This window comes from Corella eumyota, chromosome 4 (genome assembly GCF_963082875.1).
Source record: "Corella eumyota chromosome 4, kaCorEumy4.1, whole genome shotgun sequence".
Taxonomy (NCBI): domain Eukaryota; kingdom Metazoa; phylum Chordata; class Ascidiacea; order Phlebobranchia; family Corellidae; genus Corella; species Corella eumyota.
The window spans coordinates 620,152-643,206 of NC_137493.1; the positions used below are offsets into that span (position 1 = coordinate 620,152).

The following is a 23,055-nucleotide window of genomic DNA, read 5'->3' on the forward strand; positions in this document are numbered from 1 at the left end:
CGAAAATATCTCGTGCGTGCACGCTGTCCTACTATCCAGAATGGGGTACCATAGCATCAAAATAAAGGTTCAGTTTTATAGGAAAGGAATAAGCATTTCAATGATTTTTAATTTGCTAAGATCTGGGTAACATAACTCAAAATCGCAATTTTTGTATGGACTATAATTAAATATATTAAAAAATAATTTAATATCACAAAAAATGTAAAAATCTCACCTTTTAAAAAGTTTTGCAATTTAAAGAAGTGACTGTTAGTTTTAAAATAAGTTATTTAATTTGTTACTTAAGTTTAAGCAATTAAAATACAATCAGTTAACTTATGCTGTACAAAAATGTTAGTTTGTAATTATAGTTAATGAAGTTTTTTATTTCATAAATTTAAAATTTTTCTACTAAAACACGTGGTACTGCAGAATGTCTAATTAAGGGGATTTACCCTAATTAACAATTAACTTCTAATTAATTATCCTCGACCTAATTTAAATCACTTACAAGATATGCAAATTTATTTTCTTGAAACATGAATAAAACATTATTACCTAACAATAAAAGGATATTGGTAATACAGAAGATAACGTGACCCAATCCAGATAAGTTTACACCAAAGTTCATTAATAGAATTAAATGGTTATTATGGTTTAATAATAGTTATTGTGATGAAACAATGACGTAACAATGATAATTTAATGAAGTTCAAGCGCCAAAAATGTTAAATTTGTTCATTATGTAAAAGCAAGGCAGTATTAAAATATTAACTCATTGTTCTATTGTCTATAAAACAATCCCATTGTTCGTAACAATTACGTCAAATCCGAGAGCAAATTGGTAAGAGCAAGACTTTTCGGTTGGTCGATTGCAGACAACATCGCTGTCCAATTGTTTTCTCCTGATGCAATATAGAAAAAAAGACAATCGAGAATTGTTTTAACTTGAACCAACTTTTAAATTAATTAACAAGTTTTAATTGCAATTAATTTAATTACCTTAATTTGTTTTAAAATGGCGACAACTCGACGTGCAACATCTTCCGCTTCCTCGAAGGACTCTCCATAAATAGCGTCCACTAGAAGGCGCACTATTGCAGGAAAGTTGGAATTGTTCTTCCCGATTATTACAGGGTTGCCGCTAAAAAAAAAAATTTAGAATAGTTCAGATTTTGCAAAAAAAAGGTTTTTATCTATGACATCACAAACCTTTCTATGAGGTCACAGACGTAAGCATAAACATGATTGGCTTCCTCCTTGTCCTCAGTGACGGGTAACCATGACAACCACTTCTGTAGAAAGAGATTGACGTCATCCGAAGATTCGATGATGTGAGGTTGATGTCGAATGATCTTCCCGACCGCAGAGATGCAGTTTTCCATCGGAGCGATGCAATCGTGGGGCAGTTGCTCAACTTCGACCCTGAGGTCCCTCGATCACCCGGCATAATCCGGGTAAAGCCGAGAGAAATAAAAAAAGAGAGAAAAAAGGGGTTGTTTCTGCATTCCTAATGTGAACATTTTTATTAAAACATTTAAAATATTTTTTGAACTGTTTTTGAAATTAGTTTCGATGAAAAATAAAGTTTTACCTCTGATCACTTTAGGATAAGTATTTTGTGTAAAAGTTGCCATAACCCCTACTCCGTATGATGCAGCTTGTCTCACTTCAGGTGAAAAGTCCTCTATGTAAGTTAACATTGGACTGCAATGAATTAAAAGTTATAAAAAGATTCTGTAGAGTTTTATAAGTTAAAAGTAAAATAGTTTTTACCCAATAAAAATATTTTTATATTTGACCGATTCACTTCCAGTAAACTCTATGACATCATCAAACACACACAATGCCCATTGTCTGTCAGCCCACGGTCAATCTGGACCCTAAAAAAAATTATAAAAACAAATTAATTTACTTACTTAAAAATTACTGCAAAAACTAGTATACTAATTAAGTAGAATATAGTAATACAACAACTAGTATACCAACCAGTAGATTAGTATAGTAATACAACAACTAGTATACCAACCAGTAGATTAGTATAGTAATACAACAACTAGTATACCAACCAGTGGATTAGTATAGTAATACAACAACTAGTATACCAACCAGTAGATTAGTATAGTAATACAACAACTAGTATACTAACCAGTAAAGGAGTATAGTAATACAACAACTAGTATACTAACCAGTAGATTATTATAGTAATACAACAACGTTGAGATTTTATAGTAATACAACAACTAGTATACTAACCAGTAGATTAGTATAGTAATACAACAACTAGTATACCAACCAGTGGATTAGTATAGTAATACAACAACTAGTATACTAACCAGTAAAGGAGTATAGTAATACAACAACTAGTATACCAACCAGTAGATTAGTATAGTAATACAACAACTAGTATACCAACCAGTGGATTAGTATAGTAATACAACAACTAGTATACCAACCAGTAGATTAGTATAGTAATACAACAACTAGTATACTAACCAGTAGATTAGTATAGTAATACAACAACTAGTATACTAACCAGTAAAGGAGTATAGTAATACAACAACTAGTATACTAACTAGTAGATTATTATAGTAATACAACAACGTTGAGATTTTATAGTAATACAACAACTAGTATACCAACCAGTAGATTAGTATAGTAATACAACAACTAGTATACCAACCAGTAGATTAGTATAGTAATACAACAACTAGTATACTAACCAGTAGATTAGTATAGTAATACAACAACTAGTATACTAACCAGTAAAGGAGTATAGTAATACAACAACTAGTATACCAACCAGTAGATTAGTATAGTAATACAACAACTAGTATACCAACCAGTGGATTAGTATAGTAATACAACAACTAGTATACCAACCAGTAGATTAGTATAGTAATACAACAACTAGTATACTAACCAATAGATTAGTATAGTAATACAACAACTAGTATACTAAACAGTAGATTAGTATAGTAATACAACAACTAGTATACTAACCAGTAGATTAGTATAGTAATACAACAACTAATATACTAACCAGTAGATTAGTATAGTAATACAACAATTAGTATACCAACAAGTGGATTAGTATAGTAATACAAGTAGTATACCAACCAGTGGATTAGTATAGTAATACAACAACTAGTATACCAACCAGTAGATTAGTATAATAATACAACAACTAGTATACTACCCAGTTGAATAAGTATAGTAATACAACAACTAGTATACTAAACAGTAGATTAGTATAGTAATACAACAACTAGTATACCAACCAGTAGATTAGTATAGTAATACAACAACTAGTATACCAACCAGTAGATTAGTATAGTAATACAACAACTAGTATACCAACCAGTGGATTAGTATAGTAATACAACAACTAGTATACTAACCAGTTGATTAGTATAGTAATACAACAACTAGTATACTAACCAGTGGATTAGTATAGTAATACAACAACTAGTATACTAACCAGTAAAGGAGTATAGTAATACAACAATTAGTATACCAACAAGAAGATTAGTATAGTAATACAACAACTAGTATACCAACCAGTGGATTAGTATAGTAATACAACAACTAGTATACCAACCAGTAGATTAGTATAGTAATACAACAACTAGTATACCAACCAGTTGATTAGTATAGTAATACAACAACTAGTATACTAACCAGTAGATTAGTATAGTAATACAACAACTAGTATACTAACCAGTAGATTAGTATAGTAATACAACAACTAGTATACTAACCAGTAGATTAGTATAGTAATACAACAACTAGTATACTAATCAGTAGATTATACTAATCAGTAGATTAGTATAGTAATACAACAACTAGTATACTAACCAGTAGATTAGTATAGTAATACAACAACTAGTATACCAACCAGTGGATTAGTATAGTAATACAACAACTAGTATACCAACCAGTAGATTAGTATAGTAATACAACAACTAGTATACTAACCAGTAGATTAGTATAGTAATACAACAACTAGTATACTAACCAGTAGATTAGTATAGTAATACAACAACTAGTATACCAACCAGTAGATTAGTATAGTAATACAACAACTAGTATACTAACCAGTAGATTAGTATAGTAATACAACAACTAGTATACTAACCAGTGGATTAGTATAGTAATACAACAACTAGTATACCAACCAGTAAAGGAGTATAGTAATACAACAACTAGTATACCAACCAGTAGATTAGTATAGTAATACAACAACTAGTATACTAACCAGTGGATTAGTATAGTAATACAACAACTAGTATACCAACCAGTGGATTAGTATAGTAATACAACAACTAGTATACCAACCAGTAGATTAGTATAGTAATACAACAACTAATATACTAAACTGTGGATTAGTATAGTAATACAACAACTAGTATACCAACCAGTAGATTGACATAGTAAGGCAGCAGAGTATCAAAAAAGGGGAATAGTTAAGATTTGTGGGTTTACTGCAGATTAGGTATTGGCTAAGCAGGAGTTCAAACCACTTATAGCGCCTTACTCAAGGGCTATACAGCATGAGATCAGTGGGGATTGAACCCGTGACCTCATGTGTGTTAAATCTTTGCTAACTAGTAACTTGTTAAATCTCGCTAACTAGTAAGATTTCACCACTATTATATTGTTAACAAAATCCTTTAAATTGAATATATATACTCCTGCTACCCTCACCCCTTTGTTAACTGGGGTTAGTACCATCCAGTCTGGAAAGTAGGGCAGTTTTCGACTAAATCTTGTGCGTACAAGCGTAAAAAATGGCGTGACCGCGCGTGCTAAAATTTTCGGTCTACGCGTGCACGAGTGATTTATGTTGGCGTGTTTTGCCTAAATTTGGCTTAAATAGGCTACCACGTGGCGTCAGTATTGCGCGTGCACAAATTTTTTTTAAAACCAGGCGTGTAAAACGTTAATTTCAGGCGTGCATTATTTTACCGAAAAAAATATCGTGCGTGCACGTTGCCCTACTATCCAGACTGGAGTACCATAGCATCAAAATAAAGGTTCAGTTTTATAGGAAAGGGATAAGAATTTCAATGATTTTCAATTTGCTAGGATCTGGGTAACATAACTCAAAATCGCAATTTTTGTATGGACTATAATTAAATAATTAAAAATTATTTAATATCACAAAAAATATTAAATCTTACCTTTTAAAAAGTTTTGCAATTTAAAGAAGTGACTGTTGGTTTTAAAATAAGTTATTTAATTTGTTACTTGAGCAATTAAAATACAATCAGTGAACTTATGCTGTACAAAAATGTTAGTTTGTAATTAAAGGGTAACGAAGTTTTTTTTGTCATAAATTTAAAATTTTTCTACTAAAACACGTGGTACTGCAGAATGTCTAATTAGGGGATTTACCCTAATTAACAATTAACTTCTAATTAATTATCCTCGACCTAATTTAAATCACTTACAAGATATGCAAATTTATTTTCTTGAAACATGAATAAAACATTATTACCTAACAATAAAAGGATAATGGTAATACAGAAGATAACGTGACCCAATCCAGATAGGTTTATACCAAAGTTCATTAATAGATTTAAATGGTTATTATGGTTTAATAATAGTTATTGTGATGAAACAATGATGATTTAATGAAGTTCAAGCACCAAAAATGTTAAATTTGTTCATTATGTAAAAGCAAGGCAGTATTAAAATATTAACTCATTGTTCTATTGTCTATAAAACAATCCCATTGTTCGTAACAATTACGTCAAATCCGAGAGCAAATTGGTAAGAGCGAGACTTTTCGGTTGGTCGATTGCAGACAACATCGCTGTCCAATTGTTTTCTCCTGATGCATTCTAGAAAAAAAGCAATCGAGAATTGTTTTAACTTGAACCAACTTTTAAATTAATTAACAAGTTTTAATTGCAATTAATTTAATTACCTTAATTTGTTTTAAAATGGCGACAACTCGACGTGCAACATCTTCCGCTTCCTCGAAGGACTCTCCATAAATAGCGTCCGCTAGGAGGCGCACTATTGCAGGAAAGTTGGAATTGTTTTCCCCGATTATTACAGGGTTGCCGCTAAAAAAATTAATTTAGAATAGTTCGGTTTTTGCAAAAAAAGGTTTTTATCTATGATATCACAAACCTTTCTATGAGGTCACAGACGTAACCATAAACATGATTGGCTTCCTCCTTGTCCTCAGTGACGGGTAACCATGACAACCACTTCTGTAGGAAGAGATTGACGTCATCCGAAGATCCGACGATGTGAGGTTGATGTCGAATGATCTTACCGACTGCAGAAATGCAGTTTTCCATTGGAGCGATGCAATCGTGGGGCAGTTGCTCCTGGCAACCTCGACCCTGGGGTCCCTCGATCACCCGGCATAATCGGGGTAAAGCCTCTGTGATGTCATAATACATAAAAGTGTTATAGTTAAATTTTTTCTATTTTTCATCATGAAAAAAGAAATAAAAGAGAGAAAAAAGGGGTTGTTTCTGCATTGTTAAAGTAAACAGCTTTATTTAAACATTTTAAAATATTTTTTGAACTGTTTTTGAAATTAGTTTCGATAAAAAATAAAGTTTTACCTCTGATCACTTCAGGATAAGTATTTTGTGTAAAAGTTGCCATAACCCCTACTCCGTATGATGCAGCTTGTCTCACTTCAGGTGAAGAGTCCTCTATGTAAGTTAACATTGGACTGCAATGAATTAAAAGTTATAAAAAGATTCTGTAGAGTTTTATAAGTTAAAAGTAAAATAGTTTTTACCCGATAAAAATATTTTTATATTTGACCGATTCACTTCCAGTAAACTCTATGACATCATCAAACACACACAATGCCCATTGTCTGTCAGCCCACGGTCGATCTGGACCCTAAAAAAAATTATAAAAAAAAATGAATTTACTTACTTAAAAATTACTGCAAAAACTAGTATACTAATTAAGTAGATTAGTATAGTAATACAACAACTAGTATACCAACCAGTGGATTAGTATAGTAATACAACAACTAGTATACCAACCAGTGGATTAGTATAGTAATACAACAACTAGTATACCAACCAGTAGATTAGTATAGTAATACAACAACTAGTATACCAACCAGTAGATTAGTATAGTAATACAACAACTAGTATACTAACCAGTAGATTAGTATAGTAATACAACAACTAGTATACCAACCAGTAGATTAGTATAGTAATACAACAACTAGTATACCAACCAGTAGATTAGTATAGTAATACAACAACTAGTATACCAACCAGTGGATTAGTATAGTAATACAACAACTAGTATACTAACCAGTGAATTAGTATAGTAATACAACAACTAGTATACCAACCAGTAGATTAGTATAGTAATACAACAACTAGTATACCAACCAGTAGATTAGTATAGTAATACAACAACTAGTATACTAACCAGTGGATTAGTATAGTAATACAACAACTAGTATACCAACCAGTAGATTAGTATAGTAATACAACAACTAGTATACCAACCAGTAGATTAGTATAGTAATACAACAACTAGTATACCAACCAGTGGATTAGTATAGTAATACAACAACTAGTATACTAACCAGTAAAGGAGTATAGTAATACAACAACTAGTATACTAACCAGTAGATTAGTATAGTAATACAACAACTAGTATACCAACCAGTAGATTAGTATAGTAATACAACAACTAGTATACCAACCAGTAGATTAGTATAGTAATACAACAACTAGTATACTAACCAGTGGATTGGTATAGTAATACAACAACTAGTATACCAACCAGTGGATTAGTATAGTAATACAACAACTAGTATACCAACCAGTGGATTAGTATAGTAATACAACAACTAGTATACCAACCAGTAGATTAGTATAGTAATACAACAACTAGTATACCAACCAGTAGATTAGTATAGTAATACAACAACTAGTATACCAACCAGTAGATTAGTATAGTAATACAACAACTAGTATACTAACCAGTAGATTAGTATAGTAATACAACAACTAATATACTAAACTGTGGATTAGTATAGTAATACAACAACTAGTATACCAACCAGTAGATTGACATAGTAAGGCAGCAGAGTATCAAAGAAGGGAAATAGTTCGGATTTGTGGGTTGCAAAGAGGAAATGTAAAATGTCAGCGATTTTTGAGAGGATGCAAACATCGTCGAGATCTTCATCTTGGAGAGCTTCCTCAACCTGGAGAAGTTTATTAAATTATTATACTATAAATATGTTAAAGTTACTGGTGTGGTGAGATCGAGTTCACAACCTAAACATAGAGTAACATTTGTTACTCCGACCCAGTCTCGATTTGACTTTGAAAGTTTGAATATTATAGATTATATTTGCCTAATAATTATACTGATGATTAAGTGCAAGAGTTTGTACTGTTTATAGCACCTTCATTAAGGGCACTACAGTATTAGGGCAGTAAGAGTTAAACCCAGAACCTCAAGTGGTGAAGCCAAGTATTCTAACCACTACACCAACCTTACAGAAATAAAACCCACTTTTGCAGAGCAACCACAGACTAGCTGTTTATATAAAGCTAATATTAATAAATAAAACTAAATTCTGAAATAATAGAAACCTGTTCATCATAATCTTCATCCGTCCTCTTCTCAGCTCTCTCCCTTGCTCGTTGAAAATGTTGTTCCAGCATCGACTTTAAAGTTGTTACAAGATCCTCGTATTGCTCTAACGTGAAACAACCTTTCCCTCTCAGTTCAATACACTGTTGGTATAAAAGTTTAAGATTGGTGCTCATATATTTAATAAGATTTGTGGATAAAATTGTATGACCTTACGGAACATAAATTAAATCTTACATTTATTTTAATGCAGACTTTTAGATTTTGATAGCAGAATTATAACAAAATTATAAAACTTTTTGATTACAAAAGATAATTTTCACAAAGTTAAATTTAAAAAAAAATTAGTTTTTAAAAAGTTTTTGTTTAATTTCTAACAAAAAATGAGACCGGGTACCGATATAAATGTTCTATTTACACTAGCATAATTTAAATTTTCACATAATACCTTAGCCAATGATTCCATTAAAGTTGATTGAACTTCTTTATCAATCTCATCTTTGACAGCATTCAACAAATGGGGGGCCACAAACTCCCAGATTTGTTGAACGTATTCGTTCCCCCTTAATGTAGCACATTCCAGCAATAATGGAATTGATTCAGCAGCTGAGGTCCTCACACGTGAATAGGGGGTTAAGAAAATCAACTTTTCAGTTTATTATTTTACATTAAATATAAAATTTTGATGTTTTTTTTTGTATAAATTTATTTTCGATGTGGGAAGGTCGAATGCGCGACTTAAACATAGAGTAACATCAGTTACCCCGAACCAATCTCGAGTTGCCTTTGCCAGTTTGGGATAATATTAATTATAATTGCCCGATAATTATACTGCTGATTAAGTGCTGGCTCAGCAGGAGTTTGCACTGTTTATAACACCTTATTTGATATTAAAGAGTTGAAAGATAATAAATGCCATGCTTGTACAAGTAGGTACTAAAAACTAAAAATGTTATCCAGTTGAAACATTTAAACTTGAAAAATTACAAAATTATATTTATAAATCAAAATTAAACCAGAATTTAACACAAATATTAATTTAACAAGACAACTTAAACCTATTTCCACAACCTAAATAATCCTAAAAAAAAACATTAATTAAAACTAAGTCAACCAAAACTTTTTCAATAAAAAGGATATCATCATGAAAATAGAACTTGACCAGCGGGACCATCAACTTAACAACCTCTTCGACGTATTCCACGAATCCTTCTTTAAGCTCTCGTGCATAACAAACTAACATGTTGCATGCTGTTGCTTTCTCTTCCAACCCAGCTGTCTTTATTCCAAAACTTTGCTGAATTTAAATCAATGTTATTTGTGAAAATTAAAGGAGATTTAAGGTTAGTTTACTACTATGAAAATGAAATAAGGAATCAGGCATTTTTTACCTTTCAAAAATTTATAACAATGGAAATTAACAGATGCAAAATCTGTATAAATACCAAAACTTTTGTGTATTGATTATTAGAGTGTTACAATCATAATAACCTATCCTTAGATATAAAGCATTTCTATATATATTAAATAAATATAAAAAAAAGTACATTTAAAGACCATAACGGACATTTAATTCAAAACATGTTTGACTAAGAAATTGTTTTACATTAGTACTAAATTTATGCCACAAAATTTATATTTTATGCCACAAAATTTATAAAATGTATGCCACAACACAGTCACCACAAATAGGAGTTTTTTTTATTACCTGATCACCCAGCTTAATAATCTCCCAACCATCCTCATCAATAAACTCCTGGTCCTGGGAATCGAACATGGTAACCTCGGGTTTGATGGAAGCAGCTTTCATTAGCGGGGTCATCACTACTGGGAGGTATTGCATGAAACGCTGGCCCAAAAGTTTGCACATTCTGAGGATAAAGAATAAAATTAGGCGAGAACTTTTTATTTATTTTTTTTGATGTAAAAAGGCTGATTTCGCAACTTGAACTTAAAGTAACATTAGTTGCCTCTACCCAGTCTCAAATCAACTTAGTTAATTTATTGGCTTGATCTAGGGTGCTACAGAATAAAAGCAGTGTGAATTAAACCCAGAACCTTTTGTAGTGAAGCCTTTGTATTTAACCACTTAGTTGAACTTCTAAATCTACCCAATAAGTTATTTATTACATTAACCTTATCAAAGATGTTTTTATTGTTGTTATATCCTGACTTTTGTACGGTTTAAGAGTCTATAGCTAAGACCCCACACTGAGAATAAACACAAAATAACAATTTGTACCTCGCCCAAGCACTTATCATGTATGAGATTTGGGGATCGTCGTCTTCCCACGATTCTATATCAGCTTGTGTTCGTAACAATTGCTCCATTATTTCCTAACAAAAAAAATAAAGTAAAACTAACATATTAAAGTTTCACTTGCAAGACTGGCAAACCAGATTAGATGATGTCCGACTTACTGTAGCGTCAGGCATAAATTTGTCCGACCCAACTGCCAGTCCAATCAAACTGACACATTCAATCGTTTTCCCCCGCAACATTCTTAATTCTTTGTCGTTGGCATTCTACAAAAAGTTTTAATTTGGCATTTATTTAATTAATAAAAAGATTTATAAAAAGTTTTTTTAAACTAAACTACCTAATAAACAAAAACTAAGTTTTGAAGTAAATATACTCTAAAAATTACAACAATCCATTAAATATCATATCAGCATGGTGTAGTGGTAAGAACACTTTCTACAACACACATGAGGTCAGATCGGGCAATTACAATCTATAATATCCCAAACTGCCACAGGCAACTCGAGACTGGGTCGGAGTAACTGATGTTACTCTATGTTTAGGTCGTGAAGTTGACCTTACCACATTGAGGATAAAGATATATACAAAAAAAATCATATCTTATTAGCTACATACAAATGTTTAACAAGTACCTTCATTATAAGCTTCAATGTTGGCATAAAAACGTCATAAAACGGTAAAAACTTCTCCTCTGCGGTGTCAGCAACTGCTGCGATGGTCGTCGTTATTTGCTCAAGAACCGACTTTCTACCTTGAGCAACCTAAAATAATAATCTTAATTTATTAAAGTATTTTCGCATTATTAAAAGTAAAAAATATACAATTAATATTACAACAATGCGACGGGAAAAAATGACAAAATCAATTTAATGATTTAAAACATGCCATAAATATTAGTATTTACAAAGAGCTATTAAGTATGTTATGGCATGGTCACCAAACCTAAATTCTTAAATTTTTTTACCAACAAAGTATTTGATAGGGTTTAGTAGTTAGTAAACTACATGCTAACGGTTTACCATTCAACAAAATATTAAAGAAGGAAGACATAATTAAAAATACCTCCTGTATCTTGGAAGTAAACAAAGTTTGAAGTTTTGAGCAAAGAGGTTCGAGATATGGAATTAAAACGGCTTTAGGACAATCTTCAACAAAGTTAACTAAAGCTGCTCCAGCATGAGACTAAAACATATTTGAAATAAATTTGTTGTTAATATTAGCAATAAAGTTATTAAACATATTTATACTCCACTAGCAGCCTACATAAAGTTCTGGGTTTAATCCCCACTGCTCTCATGCTGTAGCGCCCTTGAGTAAGGCGCTATAAAAGGTATAAACTCCTGCTGAGCCAGCACTTAATCAGCAGCATAATTATCGGGCAATTATAATCTATAATATCTCAAACTGTTTAACGTAACTTGAGACTGGGTCAGGGTAACAAATGTTACTCTATGTTTAGGTAGTGCAGTTAACCTTCCCACATACAGAATAAAAATATTTATATAAAAAGGTTTACATTTAAAAGCCCGCCTACAAATGGTAAAAAAAAAGTTTTAGGTAAAAAAGTTTGAAATATTTTAAAATAAATTACAATTCAAACCTGAACTCTGGGGTTATTTATGTCATCCAACACTCCACACAAACTTGGGACTAGTTTGTTGATGAATTGTTTCTGCATCGTTGGTGCAAAATCCGTGCACATTTGTCCGATCGCGTTGCAAGCAGCGTACCTCACTCGAGGGTGCTTTTTTGATTTATTAAAAACAAATTAATTGTGGATACAAGTTAATTTTTAAGTTTGTTTTACTAAAAAGTGTTTCCAAATTTTTTTCCAAAAAAGTGTTTCCAAATTTTTTTCTCCAAAAAAGTTTCCAAAATTTATTTACTAAAAAGTGTTTCCAAACAATAACTCACTGCATCTTGTAGAAAGGGCAACACAGCATCAACAACCTGAGTCAATATTTCTTCCATAAATCGATGGCAACCCTCGCCCACAGCAGATATTGCCATCAAGCCAGCATGCCTATACCTCCAATCAGCTAATATTAATTTAACAAATTAGTTTAACAATAATTCTGGATGCAGCATAAAAAAAATTAATTTAGACAAAAGCATCAACTTAACAGTTTTATTAGTAAGTAACTTGTACACTGACCCTCTCTTTATTTCGTAACATTTGTTTCACAGACCCAGTCTCGAGTTGCCTGTGGCAGTTTGGAATATTATAGATTATAATTGCCCGGTAATTAAGCTGCTGATTAAGTGTTGGCTTAGCAGGAGTTTATACCGTTTATAGCACCTTACTCAAGGGTGCTACAGCATGAGAGCACAAAGAATCAAACCCAGGACCCAATGTAGTGAAACTCTAACCAAACGTTCTAAATACTACACCATGCTGTCGCCAGTTTAATAATATACAAAAATGCTGAAACATACAAAGATACTTTAAGGATAAATAAAAACTCACGATGTTGTAACATTGGAGGAACAGATGACATGATATGAGGAAGTATTGTACCGCCCCCTAGTGCACAAGCGAAGCGGTCAATCGCATTTTCCCCGACCACCGCATTTGCGTCACAATCGCTGTCCTCTTCCGATGCATCCAAGCTCGACCATTCTTCAAGGTCACCTTCCTCATTGTCAAGGTCAACCATCAACATCAACATTTGTGGAACTAAATTTTTTTACAAAATATTTTTTTTAACTATATATTTTTTAACAGTTTGTAGAAAAACATAAATTTTTACAAAGTTATTCTACTTTTAGTATTTACAAAGTGAATTTTTATTTACATTAACTAAATAATATTCTCTCACCAATATCATTTATAAACTGTTTTTGTTTCCTAAACATTCCTGGTGCAGTTTCAGCCAAAGTCACGATCGATTCGAGAGAGATTTGACGAACGTTATCTTCCCTGTCTGTGTTGCTTAAAATCTAAAAAATACAAAAGTTTAAATAAAATTGTGAACAACAACATGAGGTCCTGGGTTTGAGTATCACTGTCGACATATTTCTTGCGTTAAACAAACTTAGATACAAAAAAACAATTATTAAACTAAAAATGTGAATATTGAAACAATAAAAAAAAAATCAAAAATATTGTAAAATTATTTTACTAAATAAATGGATGAAACCACAAATTAGTAAATCTGATTAGTTTATATAAGTTAATCCCAACTTATAAATGATATTTTAATTGTTGTAATATGGTTGCAACTCTCAACTAACATATGCCTAAGATAATTTACCCACACACCACAAACAGCAGTTTTATTTATTTTGTAAATTGAACATATATTGTTCACTTAGCCTAATTATATAAATTTATTTTTAACAAAGAAAGATTTTAATTTAAAATGTCATATTAAAGAGCAATTTTGTAAGTAATTTATATAGCATGTTAGTATGGTTGATACTGTCTGTGGTACTTACAATTTACGTTTTAAAAATACTGGAAAATGATTAACATCAAAAACCAGGTTACCATATTTTTTTGTGTGACGTAGAAAGTACCAAGTAGCGTAGTCAATGTACACAAGCTAGTACTTTCTATGTCATCACAAACAGGGCTTTTCTTCTTTTTTTTTAAATAATTTTAATTTTTCTTTTTTAAAGTTAAAATCATTTTTGTGTTCAGTGACACCAACTTTATCAATTTTGGAGTAAAAAATTATCGCCAATAAATCAGTTTAAGATCATAATTTTGAAACTTTAGACTTAACATGATGAATTTACCTTTAAACAAATAGTTAGGAAAAGTTGGATGTGCGCTCGAAACAACTTGGGGGCCTCTTCACAAATCTCAACCAAACTTTTAAACACGACGTCATCATCTCCTTCTGCGCTCTCTTGTGCTGCCTGGTGGTGAGGATAAAGTATTAATTTTTTTTTTAAAAGTAAATATAAAAATTCATAAAAAAGATTAAAAATAATTATATAAACATGAATTATTTTAAACCTTATATTTAAGAGCATAGTCAATGGAGGTAATTATTTGACGATTTTGACAAACTTAGCCATAACTTTTTTGTTTTAAACTTTAAATCTAAGATAGTGTTATGGAAAAATACTATATAAATTTTTAACTACACATGTTTACATGTTCCATTGACTTTATATGACATGATTCCTAATTTTATTAATAAAATTATTTTTTATAACTTACCTGCAAAACACCTGGGATTAGTTCATGAAATCTCCTTAAAAGTTGGGGGTTTGTTAAATTATTCAAGAGGAAAGCAAGTGTGGCTCGAGCGGCCAAAAATCGAATCTGTTTAAAAAGTTTTTAAAAAATTTTTAAATATTTTAAAATATGGAAGTTGACAAAATTTAGAATGATTATTGATTTAGAATTAAACAGAAATTAAATATTTTAGTTGAAACAAATTATAAATAATTTATTGAATAAACCACAGATGTGTAATTAGGGATAATTAGTAGTAATTATGTGTTTTAATAAGCATAAATGTATTTAATAATTGTAATTAATTATTAATAAAGTTTTTAACAATAATAGCTAAAGTATAACAATTTTTTAAAAGCAACAAAAACTAAAAGTTAAAAATGTTTAAATTATTGTATTTTGGTAAAACTTAAAAATGTTATTATATTATTATAGCATATGTGTGTATACCAGTAGCGTGGTGTAGTGGTAAGAACACTTGCTACACCACTATGAGGCCGTGGGTTTAATCCCCACTGATCTTATGCTGTAGTACACTTGAGTAAGGCGCTACAAACTCCTTCTAAGCCAGCACTTAATCAGCAGCATAATTATCGGGCAATTATAATCTATAATAACCCAAACTACCACAGGCAACTCGAGACTGGGTCAAAGTAACTGATGCTACTCTATGTTTAAGTCGCGCATTCGACTTTCCCACATCGAGGATAAAAATATACAAAAAAAAAATTGATTAAAACTTACGTTTTCAGATTCTGTGGGTTGCATGCACTGTCCCAACATTTGTCCAATCACATCTTGGTAGTGAGTTTGTTGTTGGCCAAATATACCCGGAAATTGACTGAAAAATAATTGAAAAATAATTTATTAAAAACAAAAGTTTTAATTAATTTACAAACATTTTAAATAAATACAATAAAAATAGTGAAATAATGATTCGTTACCATAAAACATGAAGTGGAACTTCCTTCAGGTTTGAAGTATTTATGCAATCAAACATAAATTTTAAAACTTCTGGCCATCCATTATTTCCATAATCATCTAAACAAAAATTAGTTTTATAAAAAGTATTTATTTTACCAAAAAAAAGTTTCACAAAAATTTGATATTTTTTTGGGGGGGGGGGGGATATTTTGAATAAATTTTACCGAATAATTTTCTAGCTAATTCAGCCAAACAATCAGCTTTCTTTCTTCTTATGACATCATTATCTTCATTCTTTACACTTAAAATTATTTGATTTTTTATTTCGTTCTGTACATTTGGATCTAAAAAATTTATTAAAATATTAAATTGTTAAACTAAAATCCACAATAATTTCCTGGTAGTCTAATTATTTTAAATTAAAATACAACTTATAATATAAAAATATATTTCATTAACCCAACCCAGCCTTAAATCCATTCTTGCCAGTTTGAACAATAAATTATATTTGCTTAATATTTTTCTGACTTAGCAGGAGTTTAATTTATTTTACTGAAAAAAGCATGAATGCAGTAGGAATCAAACCCTAAATCCAATGTAGTGAAACCAAATGTTCTAACCACCATAACGCTCTTTAAATAAAAAATAACTTTGCTGTTTTTAATATTTAGAGCATCACCTAGTGCTAGAAATCCTTCCTCAAAAGATCCGGTGAAAATTCTTCGAAGTAAGACTGCACAAAGTTGATGCAAATCCTTAGAAGTGTCGTTCGTTGAAATTATTGAAATTAAAAGCGAGATTCGTTCAGGAAATGCAATGTTGTCGTATTCGCTCTAAATTTAAGATTATTTTTTAAAAGTTTTCCAAAATTTAATTTTTAAATTAGATATTTTAATTTTTTAGGTATCATGTAAAAACCTCAGGTAATGAAAACACATTTATTTTTCTAAAAATGTAATAAAAATTTAATCCTTTTATTAAAAAGTTCATTTTAATTAGCAAAATGTCGTATAAAGAATTTATTTAACCATTGGTCGTATTTAGTTACAACCCCTATTTTATTTTTTATGATATGGTAAGATAACCAAAACATTGTTTATTATGGTTTCATCGTGGTGTAGTGGTAAGAACACTTGCTACACCACACATGAGGTCGTGGGTTCAATCCCCACTGCTCCCATACTGTAGCGCCCTTGAGTAAGGCGCTATAAACGGTATAAACTCCTGCTGAGCCAGCACTTAATCAGCAGCATAATTACTGGGCAATTATAATCTATAATATCCCAAACTGCAACAGGCAACTCGAGACTGGGTCGGAGTAACTGATGTTACTCTATGTGAAAGTCGCACATTCGACTTTTTCACATCGAGGATAAAGATATATACAAAAAAAATAAAAAGTTTAAATATTTATTTCACCTCAGCATGGTTTCTTGTTTCGTTTTCAGTTGCACTTAAACCCTTTAAAATTTCTTGAAATTTCAAAAATTTTGCCATCTTTTGTTTCCTCTTTCCACATACAAATCTTTGATTTGATTTCTAATTAATTCGTGCTTTTAATAAAATTAATATTTACCGCCAATTTTTCCAGAACAAACTTATTAAAAAATACAAAAAATAACTTTTGAAACGCATAAGTTTAGTATTTTTCAATTACAATATTTGACTGTTCTAAAATTGACCAAATCATCTCAAAACGACAAATTTCACGTTAAAAAACTTAAAAATTTTTAATTATTTTTATTAAACCAAGGTACATGTGAATTTTCGTGAAAGTAAACACTTTAAATGAATAATTTATTTTTTTTTAAATTAGTAAAATTTTAGTTAATCAAAATTTAGCAAATAAATCATTTAATTTTTGCTCCATAAAATAAAATAAATTTAAAATAAATAATTAAATCTATAATACCAATTAAATTTATTTTTAAATAACCCAAAATTTAATATTTAAAAAATTTGTAATTTTAAAGTATTTTAAAAATACTTCCACTTGAACGTAGCGTTGACTGTTTACATGTTTTTAAAAATTATATTTAATTTTTGTTTTTATTAATTGTTTAAACGTCTAGTTGTTACTAATTATTAAGTTTACTAATTTTTAATTCCAAAAAAAAGTTTTTACCGTGTAAAATTTTGGACATGAGATTACGTAAAAATAGCATGTGTCTTTTCAGAAACGAACTAATTGAACTTTGTACGATTTTCTACTTCTGTCTTTAAACTTCTCCCGAAATCCTTACCGCACCCCAAGATGCCTAGGGAAGACAGAAAACAATGGAAGGCGAATTACTTCACGAAAATGGTCGATCTTTTGGATGAATTTCCGCGATGTTTAATCGTCGGCGCCGATAATGTAAGCTCTAAGCAGATGCAGCAGATTCGAACCTCGATGCGTGGAAAGGCCACAATATTGATGGGAAAGAACACGATGATGAGGAAGGCGATCCGGGGTCATCTTAATAACAACCCGAACTTGGAAAGACTTCTTCCTTCGATCCGTGGCAACGTCGGCTTGGTTTTCACTAACGAAGACTTAACCGAAATGCGAGATCTTCTTCTTTCAAACAAGGTTGCTGCTCCGGCTCGAGCTGGTGCCGTTGCACCCAATGACGTCATGATCCCACCCCAAAATACTGGGTTAGGTCCCGAGAAAACCTCTTTCTTCCAAGCTTTGAACATCCCAACCAAGATCTCGAGAGGAACGATTGAAATTGTGAGCAAGGTCCATTTGTTGAAGCCTGGTGATAAAGTCGGAGCTTCCGATGCGACGTTGTTGAACATGTTGAAGATCTCTCCTTTTACTTACGGGCTTGAACTTGAACAAGTTTACGACGACGGAACTTGCTTTGATCCGGAGGTCCTCGACATCACAGATGATGACATAAGAGCTAAGTTCATGGATGGTGTCAGAGATGTGGCGTCAGTTTGTTTGTCGATCGGATATCCGACCGCAGCATCCGTCCCACATTCGCTCATCAACGGATTCAAGAACTTGCTCGCTGTTGCCGCGGAAACAGAGATCACGTTCCCGGAAGCTGAGAAGATGAAAGAATACCTCGCTGATCCAACTGCATTCGCTGTCGCTGCTCCTGCTGCAACTGAGGCAGCTCCTAAAGAAGAGGAAGCTGCTAAGGAGGAAAGTGAGGAGGAGTCGGATGACGACATGGGATTCGGCCTCTTCGACTAAATTGTTGATCAACATTCGCTTGCAACATAAGTTGTCGTTGAAATAAAATTCATCCAAAGCATTTTTGTTGTTTGTTTATTTATAAAAATCAATTTACAATAGAAACTAATACATTTAATAACACAACACAAAAACTCCTAATACTTAAAACACAAACATAAAAACACTACTTCAAAAATAATAGGCATACAAGTAAAAAAAACGTTTTGTAGGTATTATTTATGATTGAATATTTTGTGTAAATTTGTAAAGATCGACATTCGAATGCTCTCAAACAATTTGTGGGTTAACCTGGGTGAAAATATTTTATAGGAAGGGGGAATATTTCGGAAACAAAAGGTTTTTAAGGGTCACCCTTGGTCAAAAGTTTGATTTTGTCAAGAATTGTTGATTTTCAGGTATCCCCTGTCATGATGGCAACGAATTCCTCCAGGTTGACTAGAAACATTAAAATCAAACTAATAACATAAAATGTAAACATGTCTAATTATTTTACTTATAAGTTTTCAAAATAAAAACCTAGTATGTGCAGTGCAGAAACAAATTACATTTACACAAATTTTTGATTAGTAAAAGTGAGCTGGGCAGGCTTACACATGAACATGTTTGGACCAATAACTTATTCTCTCTATCTTTGATACTTAAATGCACAGCGGTTGGGCTTGCGGTAAACATGTATAAATTTGTTTAGTTAATCAAAAAAATACAGCAAAGTTACAAGGAATGTACCTAATGTTTAGCACAACATTGATGGTTAGACTTAAACATTTTACACCAACGTGTTTAAACCAGCAACTTACTTTCTCCATCTCCGTCCGTGTCAAACTCATCAATCATTGCTCTTATTTCATCTTCGGACATTGTTTCTCCCAACTCTCTCGCTACTCTACGCAGATTTCGAACCTAAGAATATAAATTGTTGATATACAATGTTTCACTAATAAATACAACTTCAACTTGTATGGTATACATTTTACTTGTATTATTTCAAAAAGGTGTACGAGTTTCAGTAAAAACAAATTAATTTTAGTTTTGGAGAATAAAAACTCGTTAGACATCCTTTGAATGTGGTTAACATCAATAAGTGCTCACAGAATTTTAGACAGTTTTACCGATATTTTTCCACTGTCATCATCATCAAAAAGTTTAAAAGCTTTAGCGAGTTCTTCCTGAGGATCTCGTTCCAACATCCACTCTGTCACTATAGCAACAAAGTTAAAAGTTTAAAACACTTTTTGATTTAACCACATGCTTGAAAACGCCATGATACATTTTGTATTACCACCCTACTTCAAATAATGCGTCATAATTTATGACAAAAAAGGTTAACCTAAATTTCAGTATAATGGTTGTTAAAAACAAAATCAGATAGGCCTACCCATTTAACACACCATCACATGCTTTATCTGAGTATAAACATGTACTCACTAACGTCATTGTAATCTTCGAATCCAATACTTCCCGTTCCTTCCCTGTCATAATCCCTCAACACCTTTAACACATCAGCTTTCTTAACTTCGAACCCGAGTGCTCGCATAGCCACCTAGTGAGTATTGATTATATTTTAACAATTAACAAGTAAACTTTGTTTAGTGATATTTTTTCAAGTTAAGTAAACTGTTTATAATTAATAAAGACACAATAAATATCTTATATAAAAGTTACTTTCATATGTTTAATAAATATATTTAAAAAAATTTAGTAACTAATGATTCTAGGCTTAAAAAAACAAAAAAATGATGGAGTTTAAGATACCTTTAGTTCATGGTAATCTATGTTTCCATCTTTATCAGTATCAAACAATTCAAAAGCTTCCTTAATTTCTTGTTTTTGTTCGTTTGTTAATTCTCGTCGTTTTTTCCGTTTCATTTTGTCCATTCCTAATTCACCCCTGCAACAAAACACAAGGTTTAAGCATAAAAATAAAACTTTTATTAAATACGTTTTTTTGTGCATATTTTTATCCTCGATGTGGAAAGGATAACTTTACGACCCAAACATAGAGTAACATTAGTTACCCCAACCCAGTCTCAAGTTGTCTTTGGCAGTTTGGGATATTATAGATTACAATTGCCCGATAATTAATCTGCTGATTAGGTAATGGCTTGGCAGAAATTTATACTGTTTGTAAGGCCTTACTCAAAGGCGCTACAGCATGAAATCACTGGGACCGAACCCAGGACCTTGTGTATGGTAGGAGAGTGTTCTGACCAGCCAGTAACCACTGTTCACAACAAGACTACACCATCTAGTCTCACCATGATGCCGCACCAGGGGTAGTACTAAATCACTGGATGCGGAAAGTTGCGGGGTGCGGGAAATAGCGAAACTGTATGTAAACGTTTACAGAATATTAATGAAAGCGGAAAGGGGCGGAATTTTTTTTTTTTTGTATATATCTTTATCCTTGATGTGGGAAAGTCGAATGCGTGACTTAAACATAGAGTAACATCAGTTACTCCGACCCAGTCTTGAGTTGCCTGTGGCAGTTTGGGATATTATAGAGACTATAATTGCCCGGTAATTATGCTGCTGATTAAGTGCTGGCTCAGCAGGAGTTTATACCGTTTATAGCGCCTTACTCAAGGGCGCTACAGCATGAGATCAGTGGGGATTGAACCCACGACCTCATGTGTGGTGTAGCAAGTGTTCTTACCACTACACCACGCTGCCGGTACCCTTCCCTAATCTCCCCTTTCGCACTATCAGACTATAATCGATTTTGCATCATCCCTTGACATTTAAAGTCAATCCCAAACCCTCCCTCAGACCTTAAGGCAAATGCGGCATTTATCCTGCAGTAAAGTACAGAAATGTTTTGTCTCGCATTCCGCAAAATTCTGTTAACGTTTACATACGGCAGTACGGTCCGCACTATCCCGTACTTTAGTATTGTCCCGCACCAGTAAATTATTAGACAGTTGGTTCGTTCTAATTATTATGAATACTTTAAAGTAATATCTTACCGTAATGATAAACTCATTTTTGTCGTTATTTTAAGTTTACTAACCCAAAACCCCCAAAAAAACGTTACAGCTTCAAACGTTTTAAAAAAGATAAACAAAGCGCGTCTAAATTCGTTAGTGACGTCATAATGGTAAAAAAGTGCAGGGTTGTCAAATGTTGTGCAAAGTTACAGAATCCAGGTCCAAGTTAGGTTAGGGTAAGTGGGGCAGTTTGGGTGAAGATTGTAGCAAACTTTAAGTGCGTTTTGGCGCTAACACTTCCTCCAAGCCCCCAAACTTACCTTGTTATCAATGAGCCACTTTTCTTATTTTTTTTGTAAAGTGTTGGTACTTTTTTTTTTTGTATATATCTTTATCCTCGATGTGGGAAAGTCGAATGCGTGACTTAAACATAGAGTAACATAAGTTACTCCAACCCAGTCTCGAGTTGCCTGTGGTAGTTTGAGATATTATAGATTATAATTGCCCGGTAATTATGCTGCTGATGAAGTGCTGGCTCAGCAGAAGTTCATACTGTTTATAGCGCCTTACTCAAGGGCGCTCCAGCATGAGATCAGTTAAACCCACGACCTCATGTTGGGTCCCTCTAAATAGGCTGTGTGCAATGTGTGCAATGAGTGTAATCAGTGTAATAAAGGTAAGCTTATTTTAATGGTTTTCAGTAATTTAAAAAAGTCAGCTTAAAAAAAATTAATTTTCTTTTTGTATATTCAGTATTTTGTCAACGGACAATGTCAGACAGTGTGTAATTGTACACACTGGCCATTCACCCATCTAGTCTTGTTTACTAATAAAACAATAATAAATTTACATTTTTACCTCCATTACACTCATTGCACACAGCCTATTTAGAGGGACCCCCTCATGTGTGGTGTAGCAAGTGTTCTTACCACTACACCACGCTACCGGTCGAGTGTATGGTACCTTTGATCTA

At 32.1% G+C, this 23,055-nt stretch overlaps 3 protein-coding genes and 1 long non-coding RNA gene across 4 annotated transcripts; 1 reads left to right on the forward strand and 3 right to left on the reverse strand.

Moving 5' to 3' along the window:
- Positions 1-1,421: 1,421 nt before the first annotated feature.
- LOC145749641 (uncharacterized) lies at positions 1,422-1,853 on the reverse strand. The gene is made up of 2 exons (XR_014283642.1): positions 1,759-1,853; positions 1,422-1,689 (listed from the first exon to the last, which is right to left on the reverse strand). It is a non-coding gene; the product is annotated as an uncharacterized LOC145749641 (long non-coding RNA).
- A 3,587-nt stretch (positions 1,854-5,440) lies between these two features.
- On the reverse strand, positions 5,441-17,652 carry LOC145751329 (importin-5-like). The gene is made up of 25 exons (XM_082567444.1): positions 17,385-17,652; positions 16,645-16,798; positions 16,190-16,309; positions 15,986-16,082; positions 15,786-15,882; positions 15,024-15,128; positions 14,594-14,716; positions 13,672-13,792; positions 13,320-13,529; positions 12,767-12,891; positions 12,453-12,596; positions 11,915-12,034; positions 11,485-11,613; positions 11,011-11,115; positions 10,832-10,926; positions 10,298-10,460; positions 9,730-9,886; positions 9,038-9,210; positions 8,589-8,732; positions 8,048-8,194; positions 6,752-6,858; positions 6,570-6,682; positions 6,124-6,382; positions 5,915-6,056; positions 5,441-5,828 (listed from the first exon to the last, which is right to left on the reverse strand). The coding sequence occupies exons 1-25, from the start codon at positions 17,460-17,462 to the stop codon at positions 5,733-5,735; spliced, it is 3,324 nt and encodes a 1,107-aa protein (XP_082423570.1). The 5' UTR covers positions 17,463-17,652; the 3' UTR covers positions 5,441-5,732.
- A 471-nt stretch (positions 17,653-18,123) lies between these two features.
- LOC145749495 (large ribosomal subunit protein uL10-like) lies at positions 18,124-19,216 on the forward strand. Its single transcript, XM_082565273.1, has one exon. The coding sequence runs from the start codon at positions 18,220-18,222 to the stop codon at positions 19,153-19,155; it is 936 nt and encodes a 311-aa protein (XP_082421399.1). The 5' UTR covers positions 18,124-18,219; the 3' UTR covers positions 19,156-19,216.
- Positions 19,213-22,220, reverse strand: LOC145749496 (centrin-3-like). The gene is made up of 6 exons (XM_082565274.1): positions 22,122-22,220; positions 20,911-21,046; positions 20,584-20,698; positions 20,268-20,356; positions 19,956-20,058; positions 19,213-19,593 (listed from the first exon to the last, which is right to left on the reverse strand). Exons 1-6 carry the CDS (start codon positions 22,136-22,138, stop codon positions 19,550-19,552), a joined length of 504 nt encoding a protein of 167 aa, XP_082421400.1. The 5' UTR covers positions 22,139-22,220; the 3' UTR covers positions 19,213-19,549.
- Between the last annotated feature and the right edge of the window lie 835 nt (positions 22,221-23,055).